Source organism: Hyperolius riggenbachi, chromosome 2 (genome assembly GCF_040937935.1).
Source record: "Hyperolius riggenbachi isolate aHypRig1 chromosome 2, aHypRig1.pri, whole genome shotgun sequence".
NCBI classification, from domain to species: domain Eukaryota; kingdom Metazoa; phylum Chordata; class Amphibia; order Anura; family Hyperoliidae; genus Hyperolius; species Hyperolius riggenbachi.
In genome coordinates, this window is record NC_090647.1 from 362,804,807 (window position 1) to 362,822,102 (window position 17,296).

Consider the following 17,296-nt stretch of genomic DNA (forward strand, 5'->3'; position numbering starts at 1 on the left):
CATACACCCGGATCACTTCCATGCCACCATCCACCAGTGCCCGCATGTACGAGAACCGGTTCACTGCTCTTCCATCAGTCTGAGGCACTGTAGTGTAAGAGAAGTGAGCTATTTACGTATCTCAACAGCAGCGGCTGAAGAAATAGAGGGCACACTTACCAAGCCTACTCTGCCTCCAATGACGTTTGTGGCGATAGCCGGTTCTCGTAGATGCAGGCAGTGGTGGTTGGTGGCGTGTGAGCCATCCACGTGTATGAGGCAAGTGGAAGCACAATATATATACAAGAGCTTTTCTTTACTTCACCTGTTTCCCTTTACACTAGATCACCTATATTGCTGTTATGTACATCGTCCATCCCTATTTTTGGTGTGTCACTGTACAGTTATGTATGCTGAGGTTTTGTGTTTTTACACATATGGAAAGATATATTTAGTACGTTGAGGTAAAAAAGACCAGCACTGTCCTGCATTTATGTGAGCGTTATCCTGGATACACACGTTGCGCTGTGCCGTGAGAATCGCAGTATCTATTCCGTCGATTCGATTAATTCCAACATGTTCGACCGTGTTTCGATGGATACAGCCGTCGATTTTACATATGAAGTATGCTTAATCGACGACTTTATCTATCGAAACACGCTTGAATATGTTCGAAATAATCGAATCGATGGAATAGATACTGCGATTCGCACGGGAAACCACAACGTGTGTATCCAACATTCCACTTTTTTTTGTTACATGTGGCAGAGACTAATGTCTCCCGTTCTCTACCCAAGCGGTATGCTTCTGAAGTTAGGTGGCTTCACAGTCCCCCAAACTGTTCAAAACTCTATGTAGGCAGTAAGATCCAGTTCACATTTGCGTTTTATGTCAGTGAATGTGGTTTTGGATTAACTTGATCCGGATGGTATGTGGCCTGTTCACATACTGAAAACTGAGCAGATCATTCAATGATTGCATCCGTTTTCAGTAGACAAATTCATATCGTTAATTGTACAACAGGCAACGGAAGATGCTTCCTCGTCTTACACAGAGAGAACAAAGCGCATGGTATGTGAAAAATAGGGACTGTAGCAGTTTCAGGATTTGGGGGACTAGAACATATCGCTAACAATGATTTTTGGTGAATAGATCCATTTGTTGAAAACACTTACTATTTAAAAACTGCAAATGTGAACTGGGCCTTACCGTAGCAAAAATATTTTAGACAGGTCATGATAACACCTTACCTGGTCTTTCAAACCTGTAGTGGTTTTTTTTTTGTTTTTCAGTGCATTTGGATACAGCAATGTTAGAATCACACATGTCGGTTGATAATAAACATAGCTGCAGTGTGTTGTGGTTTAAAACTACATAGCAACCCCTTCACCGTCCGCCATTTGCTTCATATTCTTGCAGATGTACCGGTAACTTGCTTGTACCTCCACGGCCTGTGTGCGTAGTATGTCCTTCCCTCTTCACTTTTGGATGGCATGTAGCGATTGTCTCAGAAGCACGGTGCCTTATCTGCGCTTTGTGTGAGCTCCATTACACCAAACGTCAATTGATTGTCATGTGAGGCTTGATGAACTGGAGCGGACACGAATCACGGATTAGTCAGAGGGGTCAGCGTGCCCCGGAGCCGATCACTATTTGCCTGCCAGAAGTGAAGAGGGAAGGACGTACTTCGCACGCAGGGTGTATTTTGTCCGGGTCAAGGTCCAATCAAGTTGCTGGAACGCCGACATGAATATGACACAAACAGCAAAGGAAGGAGCAGGAGGATGTGTCGCTATGTAATTTAAGAGACCCCCCCCCCCAACACACACTATAGCTATATTTATGTTAATTTGTGGTATTGGTATGCTTTTATTGCTCTTTTCATTTAAAAGGTAGAGGGTACTCAATAAAAATGCCTACCTTGAATACTGAAAAATGTGTATATGTAGCACTTTCTCCCAAAAAATTTTGGCGTTATGCTAATTTGACATTGTGGTGTTATTTTTGTTATTGTGCTGTTTTTTGCAGTTGATGTTTGCATTTTAATAATGTTCGATACCTTACAGTACGTTACTGTACACTTTTGCACTGTTGCAGACACTATTTCAGTGTTTATTTCTCTAAATAAAAAAAAAAAATTGCAAATTTTAACAAGCAAATAAAGAAAGGTTATGTTTACCCAAGTGTATTGTTTTTTTATATCCAATTGTTTACTTACAAATTGGAGAACAACATGTTAGATTTCCTTTTCGATCGTTTTCCGAGCATTTTAGGATCGATTTCCTATTACAGTGCACGGAAATCTATCGGAAAATGCTCAGAAAAAGATCGCAAAGCAAATTGGACATGTTGAAAATAATCGATATGACAGTGAATAGACCAGAAAATCTCCTAGTGTGTACCCAGCATAATGCTGTGTACACACGTTTCGATTTCCCCACTCGATTCGCATTATCGAATGGAGAAGTCGATTATTTAAAACATGCTTAATTGGATTTCTATCATTCCTGACGTTGCTTTTGTATACTTATCATGCAAAATCGACGGCAGGACCGTTAGAAATAAAATCGAGCATGCTTGAAATAATCCAATTGACTCATTTGTTCACGCAAATGTAGCGGGGAAAATCAACGTGTGTGCGCAGCATAAAAATACAATATCACACATATGTACAACTTTTTCATACATGTTGTTGGTAGTAAGTAAGGAGGAAAAGTACAGAAAAATAAATGTAACTTCTTTTATTTCATATAATAACCAGAAATTTATTTTTTTATTGAAAAAAAAGCCATGTAAACGTTTCCTGAACTTTAGTCCTTGTACTGCCAACTACGTGGGTCATCATTGATGAAATAGAATAACAGCTCATCCCTCAAGTTCAGTGCTGAAGATGATCCTCTGGGGATTGGTCCTGCAATTTGTACCAACGGATGTTCAATAATCTCAGGCACAATCCCACCTTCCATGTCCCGCAAGTAGTTGTGCAGCACACATGCAGCTTTGACAACATGCACAGCGTTTTCTGGATGTAACTGCATGCTGGTGTGAAATACACGCCATTTATTGGAGAGTATACCAAAAGTGCACTCGACAACACGACGTGCATGGGTCAGTCTGTTATTGAAAGCAGTCTTGTGCAAGTTCATTTTTTTTTGAGAATATGGCCGCATGACATTCACACTCAACCCAAATCCTTCGTCAGCAACAAAAGTGAAAGGCTTCGGTTCGGTTCTTCCGGGCCAAGGTCTCGCTGGCGGAAGGTCCAACTTTCCGTCATTCAGACGTACACCCAGTTTACATCTTTCAAATATGCTTGCATCATTGCTGCTGCCGTAGTTTCCAACATCTATATATGTAAAGCGGTAGTCTGCATCTACGACAGCAAGCAGTGTTATCGAAAAGTATTTTTTGTAATTATGGTACTTACTACCACTGCAAGGGGGGCAAATCAACCGGACATGCTTCCCATCGATTGCCCCAATGCAATTTGGGAAGCCGTGTTTAAGCCAGAAGTTATCGGCAATTTCTTGCCACTTTTGACTAGACGGGAATTTCAAGTGCCTTGGTTGTAAGACTGCCCAAATTATACGACAGGTGGAATTCACAATGCCTTGAATAGTTGAAATCCCCAATCTAAATTGATAGTGCAAAGAGGTGTAGCTGTTGCCAGTTGCCAAGAATCTAAAAATGAAATTAAAATACAAATCAACTCCAATTGCCCAAAAACAAATGTTACCAATACTAAAGTTTACTGTCATGTACTATGTAGAGCACTGCTAACCACAGTTATGTGCTATACATAGTACATAACGGTTGTATGGGTTGAAGGTAAGTAACCAAAATCAAAAATACAACACACCCACAAGGGTTATGTACTATGTAGAGCACTGCCGACCACAGCTGTGCTATCCACAGTACATAACACTGGAGCACTCCTAACACACGGTTCTATGGGTTGAAGGTAAGTAAAAAACCAATCAAAAATACAACACACCCACAAATGTCATGTACTATGTAGAGCACTGCTAACCACAGTTATGTGCTATACATAGTACATAACGGTTGTATGGGTTGAAGGTAAGTAACCAAAATCAAAAATACAACACACCCACAAGGGTTATGTACTATGTAGAGCACTGCCGACCACAGCTGTGCTATCCACAGTACATAACACTGGAGCACTCCTAACACACGGTTCTATGGGTTGAAGGTAAGTAAAAAACCAATCAAAAATACAACACACCCACAAATGTCATGTACTATGTAGAGCACTGCTAACCACAGTTAGGTGCTATACATAGTACATAACGGTTGTATGGGTTGAAGGTAAGTAACCAAAATCAAAAATACAACACACCCACAAGGGTTATGTACTATGTAGAGCACTGCCGACCACAGCTGTGCTATCCACAGTACATAACACTGGAGCACTCCTAACACACGGTTCTATGGGTTGAAGGTAAGTAAAAAACCAATCAAAAATACAACACACCCACAAATGTCATGTACTATGTAGAGCACTGCTAACCACAGTTAGGTGCTATACATAGTACATAACGGTTGTATGGGTTGAAGGTAAGTAACCAAAATCAAAAATACAACACACCCACAAGGGTTATGTACTATGTAGAGCACTGCCGACCACAGCTGTGCTATCCACAGTACATAACACTGGAGCACTCCTAACACACGGTTCTATGGGTTGAAGGTAAGTAAAAAACCAATCAAAAATACAACACACCCACAAATGTCATGTACTATGTAGAGCACTGCTAACCACAGTTAGGTGCTATACATAGTACATAACGGTTGTATGGGTTGAAGGTAAGTAACCAAAATCAAAAATACAACACACCCACAAGGGTTATGTACTATGTAGAGCACTGCCGACCACAGCTGTGCTATCCACAGTACATAACACTGGAGCACTCCTAACACACGGTTCTATGGGTTGAAGGTAAGTAAAAAAACAATCAAAAATACAACACACCCACAAATGTCATGTACTATGTAGAGCACTGCTAACCACAGTTATGTGCTATACATAGTACATAACGGTTGTATGGGTTGAAGGTAAGTAACCAAAATCAAAAATACAACACACCCACAAGGGTTATGTACTATGTAGAGCACTGCCGACCACAGCTGTGCTATCCATAGTACAAAACACTGGAGCACTACTAATACACACACACACACAGTTCAATGGTTTGAAGCAAAAAAAAAAACAATACCATGTACATGTATGGAAATGAACACTTGCTTAAAGTGAACCTAAGGTCTGGCCAAAAAAAAAAAGATGAACTCACCCGGGGCTTCCCTCAGCCCCCCCCCCCCAGCCGATCGTTGCCCTCGCAGCCCCGCTCCGATGGCCATGGACCCGCCGGCGAACACTTCCGGTTTGGCCGTCACCAGCAGACAGAAATTGGAAAGCGAGTGAGTGTTCGCGTTCCCAGCCTGTATATCGCCGCATATGCTGCTATTGCGGCCTCCTGGCGGGTCCTGGACCATAGGAGCGGGGCTGCGAGGACAACAATCGGCTGCAGGGGGCTGAGGGAAGCCCCGTGTGAGTTCATCTCATTTTTTTGGGCCAGACTTTAGGTTCACTTTAACATACAATAACACATTACATACTCACCGCAATGTGATGACTAATCTCTCAACCGGTGATATTGGGTTCCGGAATGTAGTAGTCTGCTTTAATAGGTCACTGTGGCACATATCCAGAAGTGCATCAAAACTGTAATATAAAATGAAATTACAAAAATTATATAAACCTTTTTAACACACTACACACACACACACACACACACACACACGCACACGCACACAGGCACATTACATTTTATGACATTAGGCTTACCTGGGTATTGTCATCCTGGTATAGTTGAAAAATTTTTCTGGATGGCTCCTGAGGTCAGCATACAGCACTCTGAAAGCACCCTTCTGTTGTCGCTCCATCAACAATGGATGCACCCAGTACCTCCTCCTTTGAGCTTTTCTTCTTAATTGCATAATAGCAATTATAAGGATTAAAGCTAAACCAACTTCAGCATACATTATCAGAAAGTACAAACTAACACAGCTGAAAGAACTGATTACTCCTCTACTACAAACCCACAAATGACTAGGCAAGTAACTCTGCTTTATATACACTTCTCTACAACCAATCACTGGCATTCAAAATAATTAACCAATCATGTCACCAGAAAATGCATTTGTTAAAGTTAAAAAAACAAACCAAGATTTGTTTATTTTTTAAACCAATCACTGCCAGGCTAGTGTTTCTAGGCACCATACACTGAATGATATTCAAACAACCAATCATTTCTCTTTAATTTGCATTTCACACTATTCAAAATAGTAAAAAAAAAAAAAAACGCTGCGTTTTCATACTTGCGTTAACGCATTGAAAACGCACTAAAACGCATTCACTTGCGTTGAAAACGCAGCAAAACGCACAACAAAAAGTAGTAAAACGCAAACAGCAAAAAGGAGACTTTCAGCTTTTCTCAACGCACCCTGTGATGTGAAAGAGCCCTTACTGAACAGAGAAAGCCAAGATTTTAACCCAGGTCCCCTGTGCCAGAGCCCTTAAACAGTACACTGTCCAGCCATAACTATATAGTAATGTCTCCAGTGTTGTCACTTGTCCTGCTGCACTCTCTTCATGAGGTGACTTTTGAGTTCAGACCAGTGTGAGTATGGGGCATTAGGTGACCACTTATTACAATATACCACATACCTGTGGCAGGAAGGAGGCTCTTATTTTTGCATTAGAGTTCATGGGCTTCAATTCATCAAAGGCTGTTCGATAACAAAAACCAAGTTGTTAACATACCGCACTCTGTATTTTAGACTTGTGTGTGTTTATTCATCAATATTTTCACAGGTGCGGTAGATGTTCAGTAATTTACCGAAGTCCATTGACAAAATCCTTGTTCGGTAACCGCAGTTCTCTGTGTCTCTGTGTTTTTATGCTGGTCTCAGTGCAGTGAGGGCATTACAATAGAAAAAAAGGCATCCCTGATATCCCTTTAGATGTGCATGTTATACTGCCTCTGCTCTCTTTGAATCTGCTATGAATCTGTCTCATTCGTCTTAACATTCTATGTACTTGCCACAGCTTAGACTCGCGGCCCGCGGGCCATTTGCGGCCCGCGATACAATATTTTGTGGCCCCAGGGCCCCAGAGCTTGTAGGGGCCCCCAGTGGCTACAAGAGGAAAAAAAAATTTTTCAAATCGGCCTTATAGTTTTTGAGAAAATTGATTTTAAAGTTGCAAAGGAAAAAAATACACATTTAAAAACCCGCCGACTTTAATGGTTAATAGCAAATCCACCTTAAATGCTAGAAACCCTAAATTTGCAGGATATGTTAAGGAGATCATTAGGAATAAGAGGAAAAAACAATTTTTCAAAAAGACCTTATAGTTTTTGAGAAAATCGATTTTAAAGTTTCAAAGGAAAATAGTATACTTTTAAATGCGGTAAATGTCACTTTTAGTAGCAAGCCTAACGGTAGTGTAATTTTACATGTATCAAAAGAAAGAGCAATACATTTCCTGACGGGGTTTCCAGGGGGTCCATACGCAGCCGCAGCGCTTTGGCCAGGGATCGCTATACAGCCGTAATATGGCTGTATGAAGATTCCTGGCATTTTTTCCTATTTTCCCAATTTTTTTTTTTATGTTTAGAGTGGGCGGGCAGAGGCGGCGATCCGCCGCGATTGACTTCAGGAGGGGCAGAGCTGAAGCTGAAAGCTCTGCCCCTTCCAGGAAATGCCGGCGGATTGCCCCCCGGGGCGATTTGGGGGCTCTGCAGCCCTCGTTTTGCGGCGGGGACATGTGAACTCCCTTATGCGGCCCAGCCTCATCCTGACTTTGCCTCCTGCGGCCCCCGGGTAAATTGAGTTTGAGACCCCTGGCTTAGAGGAACTGCCAAGAAACATTACACATGCCCTGCTTAGGTCATTTTCCCACCAGCTCCTACTAGCATCTCCGCATATTCAAACAGGAACTTAAGGGGTTACACTGCGAAGGGTGCCAGGAAAACATCTTTTGTTCTTTTCTTTCTTCTTGCTGCCTGGGGGTAGGAAAATTAGACCCTCCTGCAAAGCCTGTGCTTCCTATCATGGAGGAGACAGGGACTTGCAGGAGAAAGAGAACTGTAGCTATTGGCTCTCTGTGGCTGTCAGTCAGAGGGATATCCACACAGAAGCCTTTTGAAGCTGGTTATCCCAACCTCAGAACAGCCGGTAAGGATCGAACACATTCCTGTGTGTTACCAAATGCTGTAATCTTGATGAATTGATATTTACTGATATGTGTTGAGGTATTTATCGCACAAGTCGGTAATTTACCTCACTGCTCAGTAATTTCAGCTTTTCATGCAGTAACAGCCTTGCTGAATTGACATTTTCCTAAGTGCTCGGTAAAGTCAGCTGTTTTCTGCATTACCGTATGCGGTAATGCTTGATGAATTGAAGCCATGGTCTTCCCACTGATACTTCTGTGTTAAAGAATAAAGTAAAATCTGTAGAATGAAAAAAGTTTGCAAACTCTGATAAAGTTATACATAGCAGGGGACTGTGCAGATTTCTTGCATCAGATAGTCTATATAAAGTATGGTTTAATTTGATGACTCAGTCATTAGTTATTCATACCATCCTCATGAATAGTTTTGCATTGTCTTTTTCCTTTATTCACACATGACTGACAAACTCAGACACCCACTTGACTAATCTTGGAAAAAAATGCAAGTTGTCATCTTTTTGTTTTTCTTCAATCCTTGACGCTTTTCTCACTACCATTCTTTTCTTTCCTCCCCTTTCTCTCTGCTGCCCCTGGTGTTGTCTCATGTCCTTCCCCTCTTTTCTGTCAATGTCACTTCCTGCCTTTTGCCCCTGTAGACCTGTCCGTCAGCCTCCTTGCAGTGATAGTTATTGTGTGTGGCCTGGCCCTGGTGGCAGTTTTTCTCTTTCTCTTTTGGAAGCTGTGGTGGGTGCCCTGGAGGAACAAGGCGGTGTCATCTAACACAGCTGCAGCACCGCAGAACGTGGCTTCATTCACCGGGGTGGCAAGTGACAAGGAAGCTATGGCTGACAACTTCAAGCTGAAAGATGCAAGCAACTTGGGATTCTTGGAGGCAGCTGTAAAAATCAGCCACACGTCACCAGATATACCAGCAGAGGTGCAAATGTCCATGAAAGAACACATCATGAAACGGACAAGGATACAGAGGCAAACAACTGAGCCAGCTTCTTCTACCAGGTGAGCCTATTTACTGATCATTTAATAATACAAGAAAAAGCTATTGAATATCTTTAAATTGTCATAAATAGCAGAATCCTACAGTACATTTTTCATGGCTCTGGTGTCTCATGGGTTTCCTGGAGACATGTTATCTGTTTTTGTGCTATACTTGAATAACATTTCGAAAAATTAATTATTGGTCTACATGAAGGTAAGCTAACACCTTCTTTTTAACCACTTTACCCCCGGCGGTACAAATTTCTCTGTCCCTTTTTTCCCTCCTAAAAAACCAGGGACGGAGAAATCCGTACCTTCCGCGCTCCCGCCGCTGTCCGCGCTACCGCCGCTCGTGCGCGCGCACCCGCCGCTCATGCACGCCGCCGCCCGCTTGCCCGGAGATCAATGAACGGGAAAATCCATTCCCGTTCGTTGATCTAAGCCCCCGCAATGATCTGCTGCTTCTTTCAGAAACAGCGCGATCATTGTGAGTCTCCCAGCCTCCTACTGCTTCCTGTAAGCGTCCTTCCGGTCGCTTACAGGTTGCATGTAAACATACTCACTGTGGCCATCTTGTGTCCAAATAGTAAACTACACCCTAATGCATTTTACACATACAAATAAATTGTTTTACATAATAAATTAAGTCATTACCTCCCACACTCCCCAATTTTTTTTTTAGTAATTTAAAAAAAAAAAAAAATATATACAATAAAAAAAAAACATAAATAGTTACCTTAGGGACTGAACTTTTTAAATATTTATGTCAAGAAGGTATAACACTGTTAATTTATAAACTACGGGCTTGTAATTAGGGATGGACGCAAAACTGAAAAAAATGCACCTTTATTTCCAAATAAAATATTGGGGCCAAACATTGTGATAGGGACATAATTTAAACGGTTTTATAATCGGGAATAATGGGCAAATAAATTTCATGGGTTTTAATTACAGTGGCATGCATTATTTAAAAACTATAATGGCCGAAAACTGAAAATAATAATTTTTTCCCACATTTTTTCCTATTTTCCCCATTAAAACACATTTAGAATAAAATAATTCTTGGCATAATGTCCCACCTAAAGAAAGCCTAATTGGTGGCGGAAAAAACAAGATATAGTTCATTTCATTGCGATAAGTAATAATAAAGTTATAGACGAATGAATGGACGGAGCGCTGAAAGGTGAAAATTGCTCTGGTGGTCAGGGGGTAAAACCCCTCAGTGGTGAAGTGGTTAAACTGTATTTGTTTTATGAACTTTTTGGGTGCCTCTGGTTGTTTTGTTTCTTGCTTTAACTAAAGATCTGATTGTCTGTTCAGGTGATGAAAGTCTAATATCACCTCCGACTATCTGAGTGATCTTTCAACGTGCATTTATACAGGATTTGCATTAGACCCAGTTCCCAAACACACATCCAGTCCAGAGGCACTCTCCACTTATATGCCTGGCAGCAGGAGGAAGCAGCTGCAGCTTACCACTGCCCATATTTGACAAGAGACCTTTGGGTCACTGAGCCTCACTACCAATAGCAAGTGGAAACATTGATTGAACCTTATTCATTAGCATGCTCTTTACTCTTGGCGGGCACTCTTTGTGTGTCACAAACATTACAGAGTCCCACTTTTAAATGCCAGCATGATCAAAGTTTTAATACAGTTAACTCAAACATGCATGGCAATGAGGTCCCCTCTATTCATAGTGAATACAGATATATACAGTAGCTTTGAAGGATAAATGTACAAAACATTTATATTTTATGTAAATCAGTAATCCATATTGGAATTAAACTTTTCTCTGAATTGATTTTGCATTTTAGGGTAAATCATAGAGTAGATAAATGTCTGCTTTATAAAAGTACACACCTCAGCTTTTTTTATATTCTTGTACTGTCTTAATTAATGTCCACCTCCAGTTTATATCACCAAGTTTCAGATCAAAAAAATGTTACCTGGACATTATGTCAAAAGCCCCCTTTAACAATGCGCCTGCTTCTACTTCATCTACAAAAGGGAATTGCATATTCTTCCCTTGATATCTATTGAAGCTTTTCAGTGGCTTTACACTGTCATGTGAGGTAACATACCATACATAGTTTGGGGAATATGATTTTATAAAGCAGCTGGTTTATACCTCATAGTTTAGTTTGGTATACAAAATCAGGCCATAAGAATGCTTAATGCTGCACTACGCTATCATTATAGTGAAACCAGATTACTTACCTGAGCACTCTGCCCTCTTCAGATTCTCATTCTACCCTTAAAGTAAACAAGAGCTGAGTTAATATGAAGAATTGATACTTACCCTGGGCCTCCTCCAGCCCCATAAGTACGTCTGAGTCCCTCACCATCCTCCCGCGCTCTGCCGTTTGTAAGAATCTATACGTTGGTTGCTATTGGCAACAACACTACACCTTCGTTCGGCACCATATCACAGGAAATGTGATAACTTGACTCTCATCACAGCAAGCAGCATAGGAGATAGAACTTCTTAGATGTCATCAAAGTCTCAGGAGTTTATTCAGTAAACAGATGTATAGACGCTTATCTCTACACAGTGAAGCAATTGTTCTGTAGTAAATAATAGGATAACAGAGGCGCCAATAGGATAAAAAACACTAAAAGAACTTAAAAACCCATCTTGGTAATAGAGGAGGCAGTGGTGGACTCACCTCCTCCAAGCAGAACACACGACTGTGGATTTTCAGTCAAAACAATTTTATTGGATACTCCAAATAACTGAGCGCCTCAGTGTTGATGATACTGGCAGATGCTGTTTACTCCTATCTGTTATTGCCTGATGAAGCGGGTTTGTATCCCGTGAAACGCGTTGCACTTTATTTGGAGTATCCAATAAAATTGTTTTGACTGAAAATCCACAGTCGTGTGTTCTGCTTGGAGGGGGTGAGTCCACCACTGCCTCCTCTATTACCAAGATGGGTTTTTAAGTTCTTTTAGTGTTTTTTATCCTATTGGTGCCTCTGTTATCCTATTATCTACATCAAGTCCACCCTTGGTGGAGGGTTGTACCCTTCCTTCTCCAACTACAGAGAGCGACTTTTTAATCCTGAGTGGGGTCAGGACAATCTCCCCACCTGCTTTGACAGTGGTTGCCTACTTGGTAACCCTGGTTTGTGAGTATTAAATTAATATTATTACTCTATCAATTATACCTTACCAGTACATACTACACTATATTGGGCTCTTGGTGTTCTCTCTTTTTCTCGTTCTGTAGTAAGTCCTCTTTGCGTTACCTTGCATACTTGATCCATCTCTAATAGCTAGATCAGGCTTCTCTTATGTTACATCTATATATACACTTAGGCCTATATACAGCATACAGTTAGATAAGATGACAAGACATATTACAAAAAGAGTAGAGGATGGAGTCATTAGCCAGCAGTCAGAAGTCAGAAGTGGCTCTCTGGAGCCCGTAGGCTGCTTTAATACCGACCTCTAAAGAGTTAAATGTTACATCATCTGAGCAGGGATGTATCAATAACTCATCGCTTGCTATTGGCTAAGACCGCGTAAGATACCCCGTGGTATCATGACAAGCACAGTCTTTAATGCGCATGGCCTGGAAAACCCCATGTACCAGGCACGGGTCATCTTGTTCTGAGGAATAACTTTGTTTACTGTACTTGGCTCGATGTTTACAGAACAAGATTGCCTATCTGTCTGTACATCGCGTAGCCTAGTACAGTCCGACTCACACTGTTCTTCAGTGCTTCTAGAAATCCTCTTTAAAGGTATACTCTGCAAATCAAGTCTTTTAACTAACCTCAGTTAGTCAAGTAACTGAGGCCTATGAATTCAATCATATAATACTTAAATTCTAACAATCCCCCCTGAAAAGGCTTGATCTGCAGATCCCTTCTACTGGTTCAGACAGTACCCATGAGCCTGTTTTTGTTATGTTTCACCCCTCCATCCTCGTTTCCAAACACACTGCTCTAGGTGAATGCCCCTGGGAGGGAGAGCAAGACCTCTTGTCTCTCTGGGAATGCCCTTCTTCTAAGCCCTCATCCCATTCTCCGCTCAGCATTCTCATCACAGGCGTATCCCTTACATACCCCACTTGACCATGGAAAAGTGAAACTTGTTTGTACCCAAAGCGACAGAGCAGTGCTAGGGGTCTTCTAGAAAACCACCTTTATACAATCAGCTCCATCCCCATAGGTACTGCTGAAAGCTAGACACCTCACCTTGTATATCGTTTCGCTTGGAAATATTGGCTTATGAGATTGTTTATCTGACACCAATCTCTTAACCATGTTAATTTGTTTGCGTAATTTCACACACAAACTCACCTGTGTAATGATGCCCAAGATTGTCATCCCCATCATTATGACTAGTGTGTGTAGAAAGAAATGTTGAACTGCAGAGGCCCAGTCCGAGTGTCCCTGGAACATCGCCAGAAACTTTCTCCACCAGGTCAGACTGGAACTCACCTGATTATATTTGTTTTCAACCTCTTTAAGATCCCCTTGATCATGGTGAAATATCAACTTTAATTTAGTGTTCTGTTTGTTTAACCGTTGTAACAAAAAGTGGTCATATGTCAAAACCTGTACCCATTCGTCCCATGGCGTGTTATCCTCCAAGATGGGCACTTCCTGTGGAGCTTTGAACTTTAGAGTTCTCTTAACAATTTGAGGAATAACGTTGTCAAACCTTGATGACTTGATCCATATGGGATCTCTGCTCACACAATAAGTTCCCCTTGGAAGATCAACCTTGTCAGAACAATTATAAAAATGTACCATGAATGTGTCAGTAGACATCATGTTCAAAAAACAAACTTTTCGTCCAACCACCGGAGATATTGGTTTGGCTTTAAGATGGATCTTTTGAATGGCAGCTGTGCATTCTGTGTTATTGAGCCAGCATGCTTCCTCACTCCATCTGACTTGCCCCGGCAAACACAGGTACTTCTCTGAGAATTGCCAGCATGATGACAAGTGTACTTGTTTCACCTCCCCGTCTAGCACCAAAGATGTTGACCTCTCAGGTCATGGTGTAAGACATGTGTGGAAGAAACAGGTGTCCCCAGTGATACTACTGGAAAAACTACCTGGGTTTTTCCATCAGAAGGAACTAAGGAAGTAGCGGAGCATAAAGAATTGTTGTACCCTTTCCACCTGTTTACCCAGACATCTCAGTGCCTGCATGCAAAAGATCCTTAACAAGGAGAGATTTATTAATTTTCCTGGGGAAGTCTCAATTGTAAAGGAGTTTTACCTTCTGATAAGGCTTGAGGCATTATCTTAAAATCCGCTGTTAACTCGGTCTGCATAGACAAGCATGCTGTTTCCCATGAAGTACCCCTAGCATGTGCAATCATCTTCTGAAGAATTATTTGAATGTGCCTTTGAGTGTACCCCTGAACTTTATATGTGTTGTGCGTTAACTGTTCCAAAACCAAGTTCAGATGATGTTGGGTACCCACATTCTGTTGTCCCAATGTGCCTAATTGTTGAATGACCTCTGTCATACCTTCTATGTCTACACTGTTTGCTACCCCCATTCCAGCGCCCATGCCTCCCAATATTGTATCTGCTAAATCCCGGGACCTTCTTCTGGCTACACTATTCCCTGTGGAATGTGCCCATGACATAAAAGCCTGTACCAGGGTGGCAGCGACAGTGCTGCAGTTAGGGTAGATATTAGATATTACCCACTCTTCTAAGTTAATCTGCCAAGTGATCAATTGAAGCTGGGCCTCCATGATAACTGGAGTCGCCCTCAGTTGATTTAATTGAAAAGGGCTACTTTTTACAACTTAATGTGTATCACATGAAGGTAGGTGGGGTTCCTGGGTAGTCACTGGCATGGTGACTACCTGAACTTTAGGAGTCGTGGGAACCCCCAATTTTACTATCACGGTTCCCCTTCTCATTATACAAGATCTATTTGGACCTTTAAACTCTAGGGACTGTGGGATGCAAAAACTGTATGTCCATTGTCCTTCATCCTCCTGGACTAAGGGCGCTATTTTTAAACTCCCTTGTTTTAGTCCCATCACCCTTCCATCATAGAGAGTCCCCTGGGTGCTACCTGATGTATCCCAGGATTCTACCTCTCTACTCCAAAAAGTCCCCTGATCCATTAAACTCAAGTCCCATGCTAACCCTTGTGGCCCTCCCCAGAAGAATACTGTTGGTACTCTTTCTTCTGGGAAATTGATTAGCATCTCAATGACAAAAGATGTTTCCAACTGTTCTGATTGGACCTTTGCCTCCCTTATGTCCTGAGGCAAAATGCGTACTTTAAGTCGGGAAGAATGTACTCTCTGCCATCTTTCAATTAACCACCTTCCGACCGCCTAACGCACAGAGGCGGCCGGGAAGTGGACGCCGCAAGGACCACCGTATAGACAAATGGCGGCGGTCCTTGTAGGGGCATGGGCGGAGCGATCGCGTCATCCGTGACACGATCCTCCGCCTCCGCCTGGCGCCGCTCACCCGCCGCAACATCCCGCCGGCCATATGGAAGCGCCGGCGGGATGTTAACCCGACGATCGCCGCATACAAAGTGTATAATACACTTTGTAATGTTTACAAAGTGTATTATACAGGCTGCCTCCTGCCCTGGTGGTCCCAGTGTCCGAGGGACCACCAGGGCAGGCTGCAGCCACCCTAGTCTGCACCAAGCACACTGATTTCCCCCCCCCCCTGCCCCAGATCGCCCACAGCACCCATCAGACCCCCCCTGCCCACCCCCCAGACCCCTGTTTGCACCCAATCACCCCCCTAATCACCCATCAATCACTCCCTGTCACTATCTGTCAACGCAATTTTTTTTTATCCCCCCCTGCCCCCTGCTCCCTCCTGATCACCCCCCACCCCTCAGATTCTCCCCAGACCCCCCCTCAGACCCCCCACCCCCATGTACTGTATGCATCTATCCCCCCTGATCACCTGTCAATCACCTGTCAATCACCTGTCAATCACCCGTCAATCACCCGCCAATCACCCGCCAATCACCCCCTGTCACTGCCACCCATCAATCAGCCCCTAACCTGCTCCTTGCGGGCAATCTGATCACCCCCCCACACCAATAGATCGCCCGCAGATCCGACATCAGATCACCTCCCAAATCCATTGTTTACATCTATTCTCTCCTCTAAACACCCACTAATTACCCATCAATCACCCCCTATCACCACCTGTCACTTTTACCTATCAGATCAGACCCTAATCTGCCCCTTGCGGGCACCCAATCACCCGCCCACACGCTCAGATTGCCCTCTGACCCCCCCCCTTATCAATTCACCAGTGCATTAATTACATCTGTTCTTCCCTGTAATAACCCACTGATCACCTGTCAATCACCTGCCAATCACCTATCACCCATCAATCACCCCCTGTCACCCCCTGTCACTGCCACCCATCAATCAGCCCCTAACCTGCCCCTTGCGGGCAATCTGATCACCCACCCACACCATTAGATCGCCCGCAAACCCGCCGTCAGATTACCTCCCAAATGTATTGTTTACATCTGTTATCTTCTCTAAACACCCACTAATTACCCATCAATCACCCATCAATCACCCCCTATCACCACCTGTCACTGTTACCTATCAGATCAGACCCTAATCTGCCCCTTGCGGGCACCCAATCACCCGCCCACACGCTCAGATTGCCCTCAGACCCCCCCCCCCTTATCAATTCGCCAGTGCATTAATTACATCTGTCCTTCCCTGTAATAACCCACTGATCACCTGTCAATCACCTGCCAATCACCTATCACCCATCAATCACCCCCTGTCACTGCCACCCAACAATCAGCCCCTAACCTGCCCCTTGCGGGCAATCTGATCACCCACCCACACCAATAGATCGCCCGCAGATCCGACATCAGATCACCACCCAAGCGCAGCGTTTACATCTATTCTCTCCTCTAAACACCCACTAATTACCCATCAATCACCCATCAATCACCCCCTATCACCACCTGTCACTGTTACCCATCAGATCAGACCCTAATCTGCCCCTTGCGGGCACCCAATCACCCGCCTACACGCTCAGATTGCCCTCAGACCCCCCCCCCTTATCAATTCGCCAG

The 17,296-nt window shown here is 43.0% G+C and overlaps 2 protein-coding genes across 2 annotated transcripts in view; one reads left to right on the forward strand and one right to left on the reverse strand.

The window, feature by feature from the left end:
- The window catches only part of LOC137545077 (synaptotagmin-6-like), a 480,981-nt gene that overhangs the window by 360,682 nt on the left and 103,003 nt on the right, over positions 1 to 17,296 (forward strand). The window contains exon 2 of the mRNA XM_068266184.1: positions 8,890 to 9,250. Within this exon, the coding sequence (XP_068122285.1) occupies positions 8,890 to 9,250 (361 nt within the window). The remainder of the gene's footprint in view (positions 1 to 8,889; positions 9,251 to 17,296) is intronic.
- Positions 2,773 to 6,054, reverse strand: LOC137544482 (uncharacterized). The gene is made up of 3 exons (XM_068265570.1): positions 5,843 to 6,054; positions 5,618 to 5,719; positions 2,773 to 3,660 (listed from the first exon to the last, which is right to left on the reverse strand). Exons 1-3 carry the CDS (start codon positions 6,037 to 6,039, stop codon positions 2,790 to 2,792), a joined length of 1,170 nt encoding a protein of 389 aa, XP_068121671.1. The 5' UTR covers positions 6,040 to 6,054; the 3' UTR covers positions 2,773 to 2,789.

Excerpts from the sequence above, each read along its gene's own strand:
- LOC137544482 (XM_068265570.1), bottom strand. The coding sequence starts at position 6,039 with ATGTATGCTGAAGTTGGTTTAGCTTTAATCCTTATAATTGCTATTATG. Across the intron at positions 5,720-5,842 it reads ACCAGGATGACAATACCCAG|TTTTGATGCACTTCTGGATA; the intron begins GTAAGCCTAATG and ends TTTATATTACAG. Across the intron at positions 3,661-5,617 it reads AGATTAGTCATCACATTGCG|ATTCTTGGCAACTGGCAACA; the intron begins GTGAGTATGTAA and ends TTTCATTTTTAG.